This window comes from Cervus elaphus, chromosome 18 (assembly GCF_910594005.1).
Source record: "Cervus elaphus chromosome 18, mCerEla1.1, whole genome shotgun sequence".
NCBI classification, from domain to species: domain Eukaryota; kingdom Metazoa; phylum Chordata; class Mammalia; order Artiodactyla; family Cervidae; genus Cervus; species Cervus elaphus.
In genome coordinates, this window is record NC_057832.1 from 112,218,167 (window position 1) to 112,235,697 (window position 17,531).

General features: G+C 46.2%; 1 protein-coding gene and 1 long non-coding RNA gene across 3 annotated transcripts; one reads left to right on the forward strand and one right to left on the reverse strand.

The window, feature by feature from the left end:
- Positions 1-8,557: 8,557 nt before the first annotated feature.
- On the reverse strand, positions 8,558-17,197 carry LOC122674430. 2 transcript variants are annotated; one of them, XR_006334968.1, is made up of 4 exons: positions 15,305-15,931; positions 14,155-14,600; positions 11,907-12,016; positions 8,558-8,915 (listed from the first exon to the last, which is right to left on the reverse strand). It is a non-coding gene; the product is annotated as an uncharacterized LOC122674430 (long non-coding RNA). The 2 variants fall into 2 exon arrangements; XR_006334969.1 differs by lacking the exons at positions 8,558-8,915; positions 11,907-12,016 and adding an exon at positions 17,068-17,197 and having other exon boundaries at positions 13,791-14,600; positions 15,305-15,355.
- Positions 13,104-15,709, forward strand: TMEM139 (transmembrane protein 139). Its single transcript, XM_043872735.1, has 3 exons — positions 13,104-13,278; positions 14,223-14,472; positions 14,678-15,709. The coding sequence occupies exons 2-3, from the start codon at positions 14,240-14,242 to the stop codon at positions 15,069-15,071; spliced, it is 627 nt and encodes a 208-aa protein (XP_043728670.1). The 5' UTR covers positions 13,104-13,278; positions 14,223-14,239; the 3' UTR covers positions 15,072-15,709.
- Positions 17,198-17,531: the final 334 nt, after the last annotated feature.

Genomic DNA, 17,531 nt, shown 5'->3' on the forward strand with positions numbered 1-17,531 from the left:
AATACAGAGATTCTATATACCCTTTATCCAGTTTCCCCAATGGCAACATCTGGCATATCTGGTAGAACAACAAACAGAAAACTGGCATTGGTACAGTCCTTCAGCCTCATTCAGACTCCAACAGTTTTGCATGCACTCATTTCTGTGTCTGTATTTAGTTCCATATAATTTTATCACCTGTACGCACATGTGCTGGAGAAGGTATGGCAACCCTCTCCAGTATTCTTGCCTGGAGAATCCTACGGAGAGAACAGCCTGGCAGGCTACAGCCCACGGGGTCACACAGAGTTGGATACGACTGAAGCGACTTAGCGTGCGTGCAGACGCGTGTGACCACAATCACAGTCTAGTTTAGATACTGAATGCTTCCAAACTTAAGGATCCCTCAATGCGCTTTTCGTAGCTACAGCCACCTCTCTTTTTCTCCCCACTTCCCTAACCCCTGGCAACCACTAATCTGTTCATATAGTTCTTATTTTACGAGGGCTGAATGAATGGAATCAGAATGGCTTGTTTTCATTTAGCCTAACTCCCTGAGATCCACCCACGGTGTTGTATGTATCTGTAGCTTGCAGTTTGTTCTTTTTACTGCCAAGTCATGTTCCTTGATATGGATGTGCCAGTTTGTTTAACCCACTGAAGGGCATTTTGGTTATTTCTAGTTTGGGGCTGAAAATCAGTTTCTGGACCAAATTCCTGTGTGTGTGTGTGTGTGTGTGTGTGTGAGCTTTCTACACCAAATGGCAATTTTCAGATGCCAGCAAGGTGTCCAAGAATTCAACTCAATTCTAACACTACCCAGAAATAGCATCACATTCCATATGTAAGACCACCCTCCACTTCAGACTCTAGCGGCAAGTCCAGGTTGTCACTGGTTCTTCTGACAGACTGGTTATATACTTCATGACCCCCTCTTTGGGTTTGATTAATTTGCTAGAACAGCTCACAGAACTCAATAAAACCTGTTTACTTACTTGATTGCCAATCTATTATAAAAGTATATTAAAGGATATGATTCAAAAGCTAGATGAAGAGATACATAGGACAAGGTCCTGAACAAGCTTTCGTCCTCAGGGAGCTTGGGAACCAGCCCAGAGGCATTTGGAAGCCTCCCAGCTTCCCGATGTAGAGTGAACTGAATGATGTAGAAAGAAGTGACAGTTCCTCAGTTGTGCCCGACTCTTTTTATAAAGTCCATGGAATTCTCCAGGCCAGAATACTGGAGTGGGTAGCCTTTCCCTTCTCTAGGGGATCTTCCCAACCCAGGGATCAAACCTAGGTCTTCCACATTGCAGGCAGATTCTTTACCAGCTGAGCCATAAGGGAAGCCCAAGAAAACTGGAGTGGGTAGCCTATCCTTTCTTCAGAGGATCTTCCTGACCCAGGCATCAAACGGGTGTCCTGCATTGCAGGCAGATTCTTTACCAGCTGAGCTATCAGGGAAGCCCAATGTAGAAGCTTTTGGAAAATGGGGTTTTTGTGGAGACTTCATTACATAGTCATGATTGACCAAAGCTCTGTTGTTCAGGCACTCAATCGTGTCCGACTCTTTGTGATCCCATGAACTGCAGCACGCCAGGCTTCCCAGTCCTTCACCAGCTCCTGGAGATTGTTCAAACTCATGTCCATTGAGTCGGTGATGCCATCCAACCATCTCATCCTCTGTCTTCCCCTTCTCCTCCTGCCCTCAGTCTTTCCCAGCATCAGGGTCTTTTCCAGTGAGTCAGATCTTCTCATCAGGGGGTCAAAGTATTGGAGCTTTAGCTTCAGCATCAGTCCTTCCAATGAATATTCAGGGTTGATTTCCTTTAGGATTCACTGGTTTGATCTCCTTGCTGTCCAAGGGACTCTCAAGAGCCTTCTCTACCACCACAATTCAAAAGCATCAATCCTTTGATGCTCAGACTGCTATATGGTCCAACTCTCACATCCATATATGACTACTGGAAAAATCATAGCTTTGACTATATGGACCTTTGTCAGCAACTTTGTCTAAGCATTGAGAATGATAAAGGTGTCTTTTTGTGAATGAAGTGACTTTTATAAGCACCTAAAGATAGGGGGTCTGGTTGCCAGAAGAGCCAACCAAGTGATCAGTGAGTTGTAATTCTCAGTTCTACCCCCTGATTTCTGGGGAGGAGAGAGGAGCCTGAAGTTGAAAATCCCCACCTTTAGGTGCTTCTAAAAGTCACTTCATTCACAAAAGACATGCTTATCACTAGCAATGCTTACGCAGTTTCAAGGTTTTCAGAAGCTGTGACCCAGGGACTATGCACTAAAGCCACATATATATGAGAAACATTTTGGTCATCTGAATATCTACATCTAAATATATATATATATATAGTGCTCAGTCCTGTCTGACTCTTTGAGACCCCACAGACTGTAGACTGCCAAGCTCCTCTGTCCATGGAATTTTCCAGGCAAGAATAATGGAGTGGGTCACCATTTCTTCCTCCGGGGAATCTTCACAACCCAGGGATCAAACCCACATTTCCTGTGTCTCCTGTACTAATCTACAGATTCTTTACCACTGAGCCACCTGAGAAGCCCTATATAAATTATCAATGACAATATCACAGGGGCTACTACAGGTAATGCTGCTATGAATATGTGTACATACAGGTTTTTATGTGCACATAAGTTTTCATTTCTCCAGGGTAAATGCCCAGAAGTACAATTGCTGAGTGCTGTGGTAAGTGAATGTTTAGTTTGGTAAAGAAACTACTATATTTTTCCAGAGTGGCCTTACCATTTTACCTTCACACCAGCAATTCATGAGCAGTCCATTTTCTCCACATCCTCACCAGCATTTGGTGTTACTGCAATTTCTTATTTTACCTTTTCTGATTGGTGTGTAGTGGTAAGTCATTGTGATTTTAATTTGCATTTCTCTGAGGATGAATAGGGCCTTCCCTAGTAACTAAGGTGGTAAAGAATCTGCCTGCAATGCAGGAGACCCAGGCTCTACACCTGGGTCAGGAAATGGCACCCACTCCAGTATTCTTGCCTGGAGAATCCCATGGACAGAGGAGCCTGGTGGGCTTTGGTCCACCGGGTCACAAAGAGTTGGACACAACTGAATGACTAACACACACACATACAAGGGCTAATAATGTGAAGTATCTTTTTGCCTGTAGGGTTGACCAAGAAGGGGAATGATGGAACTTTCTGGGTGTTAATAATGTTTCTTGTCTTGATTGGAGGTGGGTTATACCAATGTAAGTTTTAGCCAGACTTGTGGAATGGTCCACTTAAAATCTGTGCAATTCATTGCATGCAAATTTTACTTTAAAAAAACATTTAACTGTAAGGTAATATTTAACTCCAGGTACTTTCACGCATGCTGAAGTAGCTAGGTGGAAATGTGCTGATGGCTCTGCAGCCTACTTTGAAATGAATAAAAATATAAAATATATTGGGACTTCACTGGTGGCACAGTGGGTAAGAATCTACCTCCCAATGCAGGGGACATGGGTTCAATCCTTGATTTGGGAAGATCCCACATGCCATGGAGCAACGAAGCCCGTGTGCCACAACTACTGAGCCTGCGCTCTAGAGCCTGGGAATTGCAGCTGCTGAGCCCGAGAATTGAAACTACTGAAGCCCATGTGCCCTAGAGCCCATGCTCTACAACAAGAAAAGCCACCATGGCGAGAAGTCCACATACCACAACAAAGAGGAGCCCTTGTTTGCTGCAACTGGAGAGAGCACATGAGCAGCGACAAAGATCCAGTGCAACCAAAAATAATAAATAAAAAAATTTTAAGTGTTATATTTCCTGGGCAGATAACTTTAGTGATTAGCAGAGGGTGATGTACAATAAACAGATGCTCCACAGTGAAAGAAATCCAGGCCCTGCGACAGGATGGTGGCCCTGTGGTGGGTCCCTGGGTCGAAGCCAGGCTAGAGGAGCAGAATGGGAAAGGAGTGATAAGCTTGGGCTTCTTTTCACCTTTACACATTAGAAACTGAAGCCCTGAAAGGTTAAGCACTTACCCAAGGTCACACAGTAAATGGCAGAACTGAGATTTGGAAGCTGGTTTGGCCATCTCCAAAAAATACATGATCAACTACAATGTGTCCCACTCCAGTGTTCTTGCCTGGAGAATCCCATGGACAGAGGAGCCTGGCGGGCTATGGTCCACAGGGTTGCAAAGAGTTGAACACGACTGAGGCGACTTAGCAGCAGCAGCAGTCCCTGTTTTCTTGTGTGTGGGGACATATTACACGGGACACTGTTGCCACTATCTGTAGACATTTCTAATCAACAGAGCGCTTTCTTATGTCACTCGGCAACCACCACACTAAATTTCTCAACTTCCAGTATTGCTTTTTGCAGCTTGGTGCTGAACAGGTAACAGCACTGAATCCCACTGTTCGCTCAGTTCATCGCCAGTGAGCTTCGTACTACGTGACAATTAGCTGGTGAGGGTAATATTTATCCTGACGTATTTGAGGATTCTTTGAAAGCATTCCCACCGCCCCCAAATATCAACGTTTCTGAGTTACTTCCTGTTATATCATTTAACCGGGACTTCCATGGTAGCTCAGTAGTAAAGAATCCACCTGCCATTGCAGGACACTCAGGAGTTGTGGGTTCAATTCCTGATCCAGGGGAACCCCACGTGCCACAGAGCAACTAAATCTATGTGCCAAAACTATTGAGCCTGTGCTCTAGAGCCCAGGAGCCGAAACTACCAAGCCCACCTGCCACCACTACTGAAGCCTGTGTGCCCCAGAGCCTGTGCTCCGCAATGAGAGACAAGCCCCTGCTCGCCGCAACTAGAGAAAAGTCCTCACAGCAACGGAGACCCAGCTCAGCCATAAATAAATAAATACAATTATTTTTTTCTAAAAGATTCTGAGTGTGATTCTAACTAAAGAAATCATGGGCTTTCTCTGAGCTGGTTTCCTCCTCTGTAACATGAAAATGATAATCAGATCTACCCCACAATTGTTACTGAGGATCAAATGACATTGCGCATCTGTTTCCACAATGTTTGTCGTTTCTACCATCAACACCTTGTTAGAAGTCACCTGCACATCAGGCTTCTAACAGCTCTTCAGTTACAGTGTTACTTTTTATAATCAGGCTTAATTAGCTCATAAAAGATGAGCATCCTGATAGTGCCTGCAATCTTAATTTCTCAATCTTGCTTTATAGCTCGATAACCTTATTTGTCTCCTGATATTCTCGTTTGTCGCCTTTGCTATCTGAAAAATCAGTCTTTTCCCAAGACACCAAACAATGGGGAAAACAGCATCTACCTACTCCTCCAGGGAGGACCAGGTTAATGACCTTGGAAAGTCATAGGAGTTTTGTTAAATTATCATTATCAAGCAGCCCGAAAAAAGAAAGTGTTTAGAGTTGGATGACATAGCAGTCAAGAGCCAGAATTCTGGACTGGGATGGCAGGTTCAAATCTTGCTCCCACCTCACCTACAAAACGATATAATGATAGTAACTCTCCCTTACTCCATTGTATTTTAAATCACCTAATTTTCTATGTACAAAAGAGAGCACATGGGCAAAAGTACAGACAGCAGTAGGTACAAAACACTCCACATGGGTTGGCCATAAGCACAAAGCCGACCCAGGTTCAGAAATACAAAACCACAGAAACCTGGGGATGCAGAAGCGCACAGCGGTAGACACCCATGACCCTTCCCAGGAAGTCCGTGCATTTTCTCCACTTCTCCTTCTTCCCCTGATTGCCCACTTTCCTGCACCCGCACCATCCAAAATCAGGCCACGTAGTGGGCCAACCAAGAGGGCTGCTCCAACCTCCAGCAAGGTGGTTTGCGGAAAGTAGGCAAGTAGAAAGTGGAAAGACAACTGAATTAAGTGATAAACTCAGTTGATAAACTAAGTTGATAAAGAAAAAAAGAAAGTAAAACCTCTGGAAAGGAGTTTGGCTTCATGCATTCAGGGCAATAAAAACTTTCGCCTGGCTCGTCTCAATAATGTTGTTCCTTAGAATTCAACTGGAGGAAATAATGCAAAATGGAGGAAAAACTATACCTAAGAAGATACATTATTTTTTAAACAGCTTTATAGATGTATAAGTCACCTTTTTAAAGTGTGTAATTCAGCGGGTTTTTTTCTTTTGTATATTCACAGAGTTGTACGAGCATCACTACTACCTAATTTGAAAACATTTTCATTAACCCCCAAAATAAATCCTCCCTCTCTCCAGACCCTAGCAACCATTAATCTACCTTTTTTTGTCTCTTAAAGCATTATTTTTGATGACCAAAAGAAAAATTGAATAAAATATGCTTGATATTATTGAATAACATAAAGGTATGTTAAATTATGATAAATCCATTCAGTAAAATATTATATAGCTTTAGAAATCATTAAAGACTATATCAAAAGGCAAACTCTCTTTGTTACAACATTTAAAAAAAATTTTTTTCTAAAGATAACAAAATGGTGAACATACTCTGATCTCAACTAGAGTATGTTCTGGTTTATGTGTGAACAGATTGGTAGAAATGCACAGAAATTTAAATGACCATGTTAGGATACTTAGATTGTGGATGCTTTTTCTTCAGCCTTTAAATATTCTCTGACATTTTATATTTTTTAACAAATGGGATTTTTAGAAAATCTATTTAAAATGATTGGAATAGATAATATATTGTAGGGCACAGCCAGACAGCAGGCCAGCCCCATGAATTGGATCCAGTTCTTACCTAACAAATCTTGCCAGCATATGTTCCCACCAGCAACTAAGAGCCCGAGGCCACAGAAGTCCCACCTCACCAGGACTGCCTGACCTTTCACACTACAGACATTCAGGCCTTCACCCTTTGGCCCTCTTGCCTGTCAGCCAACCCTTCCCATACCCTCCAATCCAGAACTCAGTCCTTAACTCCAGTCTTCTTACTTATCACACATACCAATGACTCGGCCAATTTCCTGCTATTAACATACCTGCTGTGGATCCAAGTCCTTCTGATCCCAACCGCTGTACATTCTCCTTAGGAGCTGAATACTAAGAAAATCGGTGGAAACAAAATAGAGTCATGTCTCAGCACACTCCAGGAGTGGAGAAGGACAGGGCGGCCTGGTGTGCTGCAGTTCTTCAGCTAGTTCCACTAAAATGAAGTGAGTCAGACATGACTTCGTGCCTGAACAACAACAGCAACAACAGTATGGGTAGGGGACTGGCTAAGGACCCCCAAATGCTAAGAGTGTGGAAAAGCCTTCATTCGAAGCGCATCTCAGGGCCTTGCTGGAAACTCAGTGGTAAAGAATCCGCCTGCCAATGCAGGAGACATAGGTTTGATCACTGGTCTGGGAAGATCCCACATGCCACAGAGCAACTAAGCCCTCGAGCCACAACTACTGAGCCTTTGCTCTAGAGCCCGAGAGCTGCAAATACTGAAACTCCTAGAGCCCATGCTCTGCAATGAGAAGCCACCTTAATGAGAAGCCCACGAACTGCAACTAGAGAGTAGCCCCCACTCGCCACAACCAGAGAAAAGCCCCTGCAAGAACGAAGACCTGGCACAGCAAAAGTAATAAATAAATAAAATCTTTAAAAGATTAAAAAAAAAAAAGCTTACATCTCATTAGATATCATAGAGTACATACTGGCGTGAAACCCTATAAACACTGAGTCAGAGGATGCTCAAGTCTCTTATATAAAATGATGTAGTAATGTGTATGTAACTTGGTAATCCTCCTATATACTTTCAATCATCTCTACATTACTTATAATACCCAATAAATGCTATATAAATAGTTGCCAGTACTCAACAAATTCAAGTTTTGCTTGTTGGAACCTTCTATATTTCTTTTCTGAATATTTTCTACACTAGTTGGGATGAATTTGACTGAATGCAGAACCTGAGGATACAGAGAGCCAACAACAAGCAAGTCTCTTCCCACCCTATATTCCCACTTCCTAGAGAGACAGCTCATTTAGACTACCACGGCCTTCCTGTTACATCGATCACCTCCCTCTCTTCTCTGTCAACCAGGAACAGAGAATCAACATTGACACCCCACCACTACACACACACACACAACCCCAGGCACACTCACTCTTTATCTATAACCTCCTTCTTGTTCTCCTTTTCTCCCCACCTCCAGCCCCCACACTGCACACATCCTCTGCTACGGTAGCCCTGGCCGTGCCCCAGGACTGCTACTCCTTTGGTTGGTCCACTATCAACACTCTGAAGGCACAGAGTTCAACCTTGTCTTCAGAGCAAAGTACTCCTCCAGGCACTCTGCACCTCCCAGCATCTGCCTCACCCAGACTTACCACCAGATCCAAAACAGAAAAGAATGGATCGCAGATGTCCAGTCTGCAGTGAGGCCAGCTGGATCGGTAGCCTTCTAACAAGAACGTTCAGCTGTGCTCGATGAGCACCTACCATGTGGCCGGAACCGTGTGAGTTTCAGAGATTCAGAGATGGTTGAAACTAATCACTCACCTTGAGACACTCACAGCAGAAGTGTTGCCCAACACAGGTTCACTTGCCTGACCCGCAGTGAGGCCAGACAAACTGCGACGTGGGAATGTGGGACAGAGAAAGGTTTATTATAAGGGCCATGCAAAGAGAGTGGGCGGCCGATAGTCAAAAGACCCAATGGTCTTTTGATGGTTTGGGGAAAGAGTTTTTAAAGGCAAAATAAGTGGTGAAGTTTGTAGGTTGTGTGACTTTCTTCTAATTGGTTGGTGGTGAGGTAACAGGGCGGTACTCCAGGAATTTTGTTGTCATTGTTGATCAGTACACAAATCTGTACTGTACATGTTTCAGACTCTTTGTGACCCCATGGACTGTAGCATTCCAGGCTCCTCTGTCCACGGGATTTTCCAGGCAAGAATCCTGGAGTGGGTTGCCACTTCCTTCTCGCGGATATCTTCTCCATTCAGGGACTGAACCCATGTCTCCTGCATTGATAGACAGATTCTTTACCACTGAGCCACCAGAAAAACCCTACAGCTAATTAACAATCTTTTAGCTATTTCTCTTCTGCAAACCTACAATTACAATCGTCTAATCTTTTGATTTCTTTTGTTGTTCAGTCACTGAGTCATGTCCGCCTCTTTGCAACCCCATGGACTGTAAGGTTGCTGCTGTGAGCCGTGTGCTATGCTGGGATTTGTGACCTCTGGAGGAGAGGATTTTGATCAGGGGTGAGAGACCAGGCTTGACCATGAGCTTTTTGTATAACAGAATTTTATTAAAGTATAAGAGAGATAGAGAAAACTTCTCACATAGCCATCAGAAGGGGGCAGAAAGAATGCCCCCTTGCTAGTTTTTTGCAAGGTGTTTTATGTCTGTTACAAGCTCTTAATCAGACAGGAGAGACACCGCGAGGCTGAGGGAGCTTCACCAGGCCCCTCGCCAAAACATGCGTTTTAGAGACAGGGTGGCACAAGGTGTGTCACCCCTGGCCGTACAACAATTGACCTGAACACTGGTTTGAGCCATTATCAGCCCAAGGTTTCAGAAAAGAAAACGAGCTTAGTCTTCAGTTCAGTTCAGTCACTCAGTCATGTCTGACTCTTGGAGACCTCATGGACTGCAGCACGCCAGGCTTCCCTGTCCATCACCACCTCCCGGAGCTTACTCAAACTCATGTCCATTGAGTTGGTGATGCCATCCAACCATCTCATCCTCTGTCGTTCCATTCTCCTCCTGCCTTCAATCTTTCCCAGCATCAGGGTCTTTTCCAATGAGTCAGTTCTTCGCACCAGGTGGCCAAAGTACTGGAGTTTCAGCTTCAATATCAGTCCTTCCAATGAATATTCAGGACTGATGACTGATTTCCTTTAGGATGGACTGGTTGGACCTCCTTGCAGTCCAAGGGACTCTCAAGTGTCTTCTCCAACACCACAGTTCAAAAAGCATCAATTCTTCTGCGCTCAGCTTTCTTCATAGTCCAACTCTCACATCCATACATGACTACTGGAAAAACGACAGCTTTGAGTAGATGGGCCTTTGCTGGCAAAGTAATATCTTTGCTTTTTAATGTGCTGTCTAGGTTGGTCATAGCTTTTCTTCCAAGGAGCAAGTGTCTTTTAATTTCTTGGCTGCAGTCACCATCTGCAGTGATTTTGGAGTCGCCCCCCCCCCCCCAAGAAAAAGTCTGTCACTTTCCACTGTTTCCCCATCTATTTGCCATGAAGTGATGGGACCAGATGCCATGATCTTAGCTTTCTGAATGTTGAGTTTTAAACCAACTTTTTCACTCTCCTCTTTCACTTTCATCAAGAGGCTCTTTACTTCTTCGCTTTCTGCCATAAGGGTGGTGTCATCTGCATATCTGAGGTTATTGATATTTCTCCCAGCAATCTTGATTCCAGCTTGTGCTTCATCCAGTCCAGCATTTCTCATGACGTACTCTGCATAAATAAGCAGGGTGACAATATACAGCCTTGATGTACTCCTTTCCCGATTTGGAACCAGTCTGTTGTTCCATGTCCAGTTCTAACTGTCACTTCTTGACCTGCATACAGATTTCTCAGGAGGCAGGTCAGGTGGTCTGGTATTCCCATCTCTTTAAGAATTTTCCACAGTTTGTTGTGATCCATACAGTCAAAGGCTTTGGCGTAGTCAATAAAGCAAATTTCATGGACAGAGGAGCCTGGCAGGCTAGAGTCTGTGGGGTCGCAAAGAGTCAGACACGACTGAGCGGCTGACACTACACTACCAGGTGTTTTTCTGGAGCTCTCTTGCTTTTTCGATGATCTCTGGTTCCTCTGGCTTTTCTAAATCCAGCTTGAACATCTGGAAGTTCACGGTTCATGTACTGTTGAAGCCTTAGGTGGAAAATTAGTCTTAGGTGAAACCATTTTGAAGAAAGGTAGATTCCAAAGCAAATACATAAATTCATTACTATAGCTTAAGAAAAACATTTCCATAAGAAAAACGCATTGGTTAGCTCAAGGCAGAGCCAGATGTCATCAACACATAATTAAAAGAAAGTGAAAGTGAAGTCGCTCAGTCGTGCCCTACCCTTTGCGACCCCGTGGACTGTAGCCCACCAGGCTCCTCTGTCCATGGGATTCTCCAGACAAGAATACTGGAGCGGGTTGCCATTTTCTTCTCCAGGGGACCTTCCCAACCCAGGGATCGAACCCACATCTCCTGCACTGCAGGCAGACGCTTTAACCTCTGAGCCACCAGGGAAGCCAGCCTCTTTTAATTTTGTGTAGAGAAGGGAAAAAACGTCTGCCACTTGTAGTTTATTTCCTTCTGCTACTTGAGGATCTCTGGCCTTTCTACCTGTTACCCTCTCAGACTGCAGCAAGCCAGGGTCTTCTGCACTATCTCCCCGAGTTTCCTTAAATTCATGCCCACTGAGTCAGTGATGCTTATCTAACTATCTCATCCTCTTCAGCCCCCTTCACCTTTTGTCTTCAATCTTTGTTGTTGTTCAGTCACTCAGTTGTGTCCAGCTCTTTGCAACCCCATGGACTGCAGCACACCAGGCCTCCCTGTCCTTCACTGTCTCCCAGAGCTTGCTCAAACTCAAGTTCATCGAGTCAGTGATGCCATCCAACCAGCTCCTCCTCTGTCGTCCCCTTTTCCTCCTGCCTTCAATCCTTCCCAGAATCAGGGTCTTTTCCAATGAGTTGATTCTTCGCATTATGTGGCCAAACTTCTGTGCTCTGTCTAAAGTTACCATTCCCCACCTAGGTGGGGGCCTTAGCTCTGATAAAAAGACTCAAAGATATATTGTTACTATATCCCATGAGGAGGAACCAGGACTCTGCCTAATCATGGAACTATTGTTTCCTGACTGATCTTCCTTTGTTTCTACACTCCTCTACTTCCTAATTAGAAACTGTTTAAAACTACCCTTTGAAACTTAGGGAAGGTAGTCTGCCATTTTCTCGGTAAGACAGCTTTCCAAATAAAATCATATTCCTTACCTCAACATCTCCTCTTTTGGATTCATTGGCCTGTTGTGCCATGAGCAGAGTGAGCTTGGACTTGGTAACAAAATAGAGGCTTCCTCAACAGCTCAGTGTAAAGAATCCACCTGCAATGAAGGACACACCCTTTAGCTCCCTGGGTTGGGAAAACCCCCTGGGGGAGGAAGTAGCAACCCACTCCAGCATTCTTGCCTGGAGAATCCCCATGGACCGAGGAACCTGGGGGGCTACAGTCCGTGCGGTCGCAAAGAGTCGGACACGACTGAGCACGCACACATTTTACATAGCACATAAAGTACTATCTCATCCTCAATAAAATTTATAGCATTAAAATTTAAAACAAAAAAGAGTTAACTGATCAAAGCAGCATACACACGAACACATCTTACAGGTCTGCAAAAAAAACAAGGAATTTATAGAAATGATACTTTGGTAGGGGAAGCAGGACACACCATTCTGTACCAACAGTAGTGCCCACAGTGTGCAAAGCACTATGTAATACACGGAGATTAAATAAGCCACGGTCTCTGCTCTGCTTGTTGCCAAAATCTTGGCTCTCTGTGCACCAATGCCAAACATAAATATGGAGACAGTTATGGAGGAGAAAGAAAGAGTGGCTGGCCACAAAGAAACATTGGGGTCTCAAGAAACAACCCACTCAGGGGTGAGTAGGCAGAGGTTACATAGTCAGGCAAGGGTGTGTGATAAGGATCTAGGCAGTAACAGTCTTGCCTTCTTTCTTCTGCAAAAGGGTGAGGTTGTATGCAGGGTCTTAGGCGGCTGGGGCTCCTAACCTTGAGCCTCTCTGGTCCCTTTAATCTTGCCTCAGGTAGTTTCCTGACTGTTCCTCCCTTGATTAACAACTGTTCTGCTCTTTGGAACTCAGAGGTCATGGAGACTGGAGTTCTGACTCTAAGAAATGGGGGACAAAAAGACCTCTGTGCCCAGGAGCCCTGCAGGGCCTTGCTTGACATCTTGCTCCCAGGCACAAAACATTATTACCTAAACATAATGCAAACTGCTGGGAATACCAAGCGCCTTGAGAAGAAGGGAGAAGGAAAGATGAATTTAACTCTGATCCAAAGTACAAAGATCACTGGGGGTGAGGTTGGGGAGTACTCTCTCTAGGGCTCTGTGGGGGTTGGGGATGTAGTAACTAAGAGCCAGAAAAATTCCAGGTGGGGCAAAAGTAGGAGTTCAGCCTTGAGCAGAAAGGGAAGGAGGAAGCCTGTGCAGGAATGTAGGGATCTGGGCACAAAAGTGGGTGGAACCAGTGAGCTCCGCCCTGTCTCCTCCTCCCTCCTCCTCCCCCTGCCTCAACCTACTCACTGCCGAGCGCGCCGAGACAGGTGAGGAAGTCCTAGCGCAGGTAAGAGGGCAGGAGGGTTGTGCCTTTGGGGCTGGGGTCTAAGGATGGCGTCTGGCCCCTTTCTAGAACCTGTGACTCCTTTGTGTGCAGAGCTCAGGAGACTCTTGACAGGCTGCCAGGGGGTTGCTGCTGCGTTGCGAAGCAAAGAAAAGTCTTCTCCCCACCAGCCTTGGAGACCCTTCAGTAAAAACTTCAGGCAGGACACTTTAAGTCTGAGTTTACCGAGTTAGGGCCCATAGAGGGTGGTGGGCCCTGACAGACGTGGGACGTGGAGAGTTTAAGAATTAGCTGGGCCGAGGTCCGTCGCTCAAGATCCTTGTCTGTAAGCCTCTCAGGTAGTTGTATCCTGTGTGTACAGTTTTCTCCCCCTGACTGGAGGAAATGGGAAGACGGGGGTCCAATAGGGTAAGGCTGAGACCAGACTGAGGGCTTGGGACTGGGGAGGGGGTGGGTAGATTTAGAGCCAGCAAAAATAAGGGGTGTGGCCTGCCCATCACCTGGATTCCTGAGATGCGGTGGAGCACGGAGACGCCCCAGGCAGGGCCTGCCCACTACTGGGAGCTGGAAGGCATAGAAATGGAGCTGGAAGGCATTGAAATGTGGAGCTGGAAGAGATCACAGAGAAGAAAGAAAAAGGAAGGAACTAGGGGTCGTGGCGCAGCAAATACCCTCACACAGGGGCTGGGAGTCAGAACTCCTGGGCTGGTTTCCTGGCTGCTCCACATATATCGATAGCCTGGGATCATTCTCCTAGGTGATCCTAGAGAAAACTCCAGAGCTGGGGGTGGGGGGACCCTGCAGATCATTTCTTTGGGCCATTTATTTTGATTTGAGATGGAAAGAACAAAGCCAGACAGAGGTGTCTGATAGGCTTACTTTGAAATCTGACCTAGCCGTGATGCCAACTGCTAGTTTGGACACAACAGCTGTGTGTCTTTTTGCAGGAGCCTGGGGAGGGGCCATGGTGCCAGGCCAGCCGTGGGGGAAACTGGAGAAGCCGCTTCTCTTCCTGTGCTGCACCTCCTTCCTCCTGGGGCTGGCTTTGCTGGGGATACGGCCGGACATCGCCCCTGTGGCTTATTTCTTTCTCAGCTTGGGTGGCTTCTTTTTGTTGGCCTGCCTCCTGGCCTGTGTTTTGGAATGGGGGTCTCGATCAGGGCAGACCGAGAGCCCAGGGGCCTCCAGCAATGCACGGTGAGTTGAGGGGTGGACAGGACTGGAAGAGTACATGTGGACCCATTCTCCCTTTGTGCTTCTGGCCTCCAGGCATACAGACTCTGCTTTCCCCGGTCACTGGTAGCAGGGAGTGGAGGGGTCTTTTCCTGGTAGAAGACAGAAAAGGGAAAAAAGGCTCCTTTCAGGAAGCCACTAATGGCCTTATTTCTCCCCCCTCACTCAGGGACAATGAAGCCTTTGAGGTGCCAACCTATGTTGAAGCCACAGTGATGGAGCCGCAGCCCCACCCCCAAGAGTTGGACCTACCACCCTCTTACAGCAGCGTTGTAATCCCCCCAGGACTTGAGGAGGGACAGCCTAACCATCCAGAGGAGCCCAGGAGAGCCAGATTGGACAGGCGAGTGGGCTCAGAGGGGTCTGTGACCTCAGCAAGTCCTAGAAGACCTCCAATCAGCCTGCGGCTTCGGTGGTCACGGACTGTGTCCACTGTTCCTGATCTGCAGACCTTGTGGACGCCCCCCAGATTGGAACCTCTGACTCCACCGCCTGCCTATGAAGTCAGCTGTGGTCACTCTGATGATGATGTTTTCTATGGAAACAACTGGACACCCTCCTAAAGGACTTTCCGAGGACATATCATCTTTCGGCACCAGACCCACTCATTCTTTGGACCATTGCCTCCCAGTGCCTGTCATGTGTCAGGAACTGTCCCCCCACCTGGACATCACACATGCAGGATTTGACCCAGAGAGGAGTCGGGCTGTGGTGAGCCCTGCCTGGTTTTGAGGTGGCCCATCCCAAAGATGCAGGTGGCACCATTTGAGTCTTCAGGCAATATTCAGCAACCTACCCCATATCCAGAGTTAGATTGAGGGTGAGATGAGGAGGTGATCCAGAGAATCTAGGGAAAGAAGAAAAGAAACAATATCTGAGTGACATTCTGATGCTTCTGTTCCAGGTGCTTTGGCTCTATTAGATCACAAAAATGAGGTGTTATTGCCCTCATTTATTAAATGAGGACCCTAATGGTCAGAAAAAAAATTGATAATTTGCACAGGAGCACTCTGCTAGTAAATGACACAAAGTCTTGAACTTTGCTCTTCAGATCTCATTGCCTCTGTCTTTTCTTCTTTTTTTTTTTTTTTTTTTTTGAGTTGTTTTATCTGGAACAAAATGAAGAATATAGCCCAGGAGATAGCATTTCAAATAGTTCTGAGAAACTGCTCCAAAGAGGTAGGGGGGTAAGGTCAGTATGTATATGGTTTTTTTTTTTAAGTTTAATTGAAGATAATTGCTTAACAATGTTGTGTTGGTTTCTGCCATACAACCTGAATTAGCCCTAAGCATAGACATATCCCTTCTGTCTTGAGCCACCATCCCACCCCCCTAGGTTGTCACAGAGCACCACATAGCAACTTCCCACTAGCTGTTTACTTTACACAAGATAATGTATATATTTCAGTGTTACTTTCTCAGTTTATCCCATCCTCTCCTTCCCCTGCTGTGCTCACAAATTCATTCTCTACATCTGTGTCTCTGTTCCTGCCCTACAAATAGGTTCATTAGTACCATTTTTCTAGATTATGTGTGTGTGTGTGTGTGTGTGTATATATATATATATACTGTATCAATATGAGCTTCCCAGGTGGCACCAGTGGTGAAGAACCTGCCTGCCAATGAAGGGAGACACAAGAGATGCAGGTTCAATCCCTGGGTTGGGAAGATTCCCCTGGAGGAAGGCATGACAACCCACTCTGATATTCTTGCCTGGAGAATCCCATGGACAGGAGCCTGACAGGCTACAACCCATAGAGTCGCAGAGTCAGACACAACTGAAACTACTTAGCATGCTCAAACATGCATTAATAGACAGTATTTGTTTTTCTATTTCTGATTTACTTCACTCTGTGTAACAGGCTCTAGGTTTACCTACCTCAGTTTGTATTTTCAGTACAAGGCAACAGAAGCCAGTTCCCCCAAGCATCTCTGTCCTGTCTTGGTCAGTGGCTGGTGAGGGGGTGGAGGACTTCCTGCATACAGAATGGGGGACCAGGTGTGTCTGCAGACAGGATGGACTGAGTGTACCAGGAGTGCACCAGCCTCCTAGAGGAGCAGAGGGAATTGCAACTGTGATGGTCCCTGTTCCAGAAAGGGAGCAATTCCAGCATGGTGGTGCTGGGGGGCTGGAGTGAAAGTGAAAGTCGCTCAGTTGTGTCAGACTCTGCGACCCCATGGACCATACAGTCCATGGAATTCTCCAGGCCATAATACTTAAGTGGGTAACCTTTCCCTTCTCCAGGGGATCTTCCCAACCCAGGGACTGAACCCAGGTCTCCCACACTGTAGCGGATTGTTTATCAGTTGAGCCACAAGGGAAGCCTAAGAACACTGGAATGGGTAGCCTATCCCTTCTCCAGCGGATCTTCCGGACCCAGGAGTCAAACCCGGGTCTCCTGCATTTCAGGTGGATTCTTTACCAACTGAGCTATCAGCAGGGCTGGAGAGCAGTTCCCAATGCAGGGTCCCCATCTGACGGGGAAGCAGTGGGTTAAACCGCCCCAGGGGGAGAGACTTCTGATTTTCAGGATGGGTGGATATGATGATCAACCCGACCTTCTTGTTGAGAGGTGGTGGAATATCTTCTTAGAAAGTGAAAGTCGCTCAGTCGTGTCTGACTCTTTGCGACCCCATGGATTGTAGCCTACCAGGCTTCTCCGTCCATGGGATTTTCCAGGCAACAGTATTGGAGTGGGTTGACACTTCCTTCTCCAGGGGATCTTCCTGACCCAGGGATGAACCCGGGTCTTCCGCATTGTAGGCAGACGCTTTTACCGACTGAGCCACCAAGGAAGTCGAATATCTAAGGATCTCTCATAAATCATCTATTATATGAGGCACTGGAGCCACTTGAGTGCTGTCTCCGATTGCTTCAGCCTCACCCCCGCGCTGTGACGCTGGGTTTTACCCCAGGCTCCCTGACCAGCTTCCTCAGATCCAAACAGAACGCCAGCTTCTCAGTAATCACGGGCTGAGCCTGTGACACAGGTTTGAGCCCGAGGGAGCTGCTCAACCATCGC

What these genes read in the sequence shown, in the direction of transcription:
- TMEM139 (XM_043872735.1), top strand. Translation starts at nt 14,240, where the DNA reads ATGGTGCCAGGCCAGCCGTGGGGGAAACTGGAGAAGCCGCTTCTCTTC. An exon ending in GGGGCCTCCAGCAATGCACG is followed by an intron (nt 14,473 to 14,677) that starts GTGAGTTGAGGG and finishes CCCCTCACTCAG; the next exon opens with GGACAATGAAGCCTTTGAGG.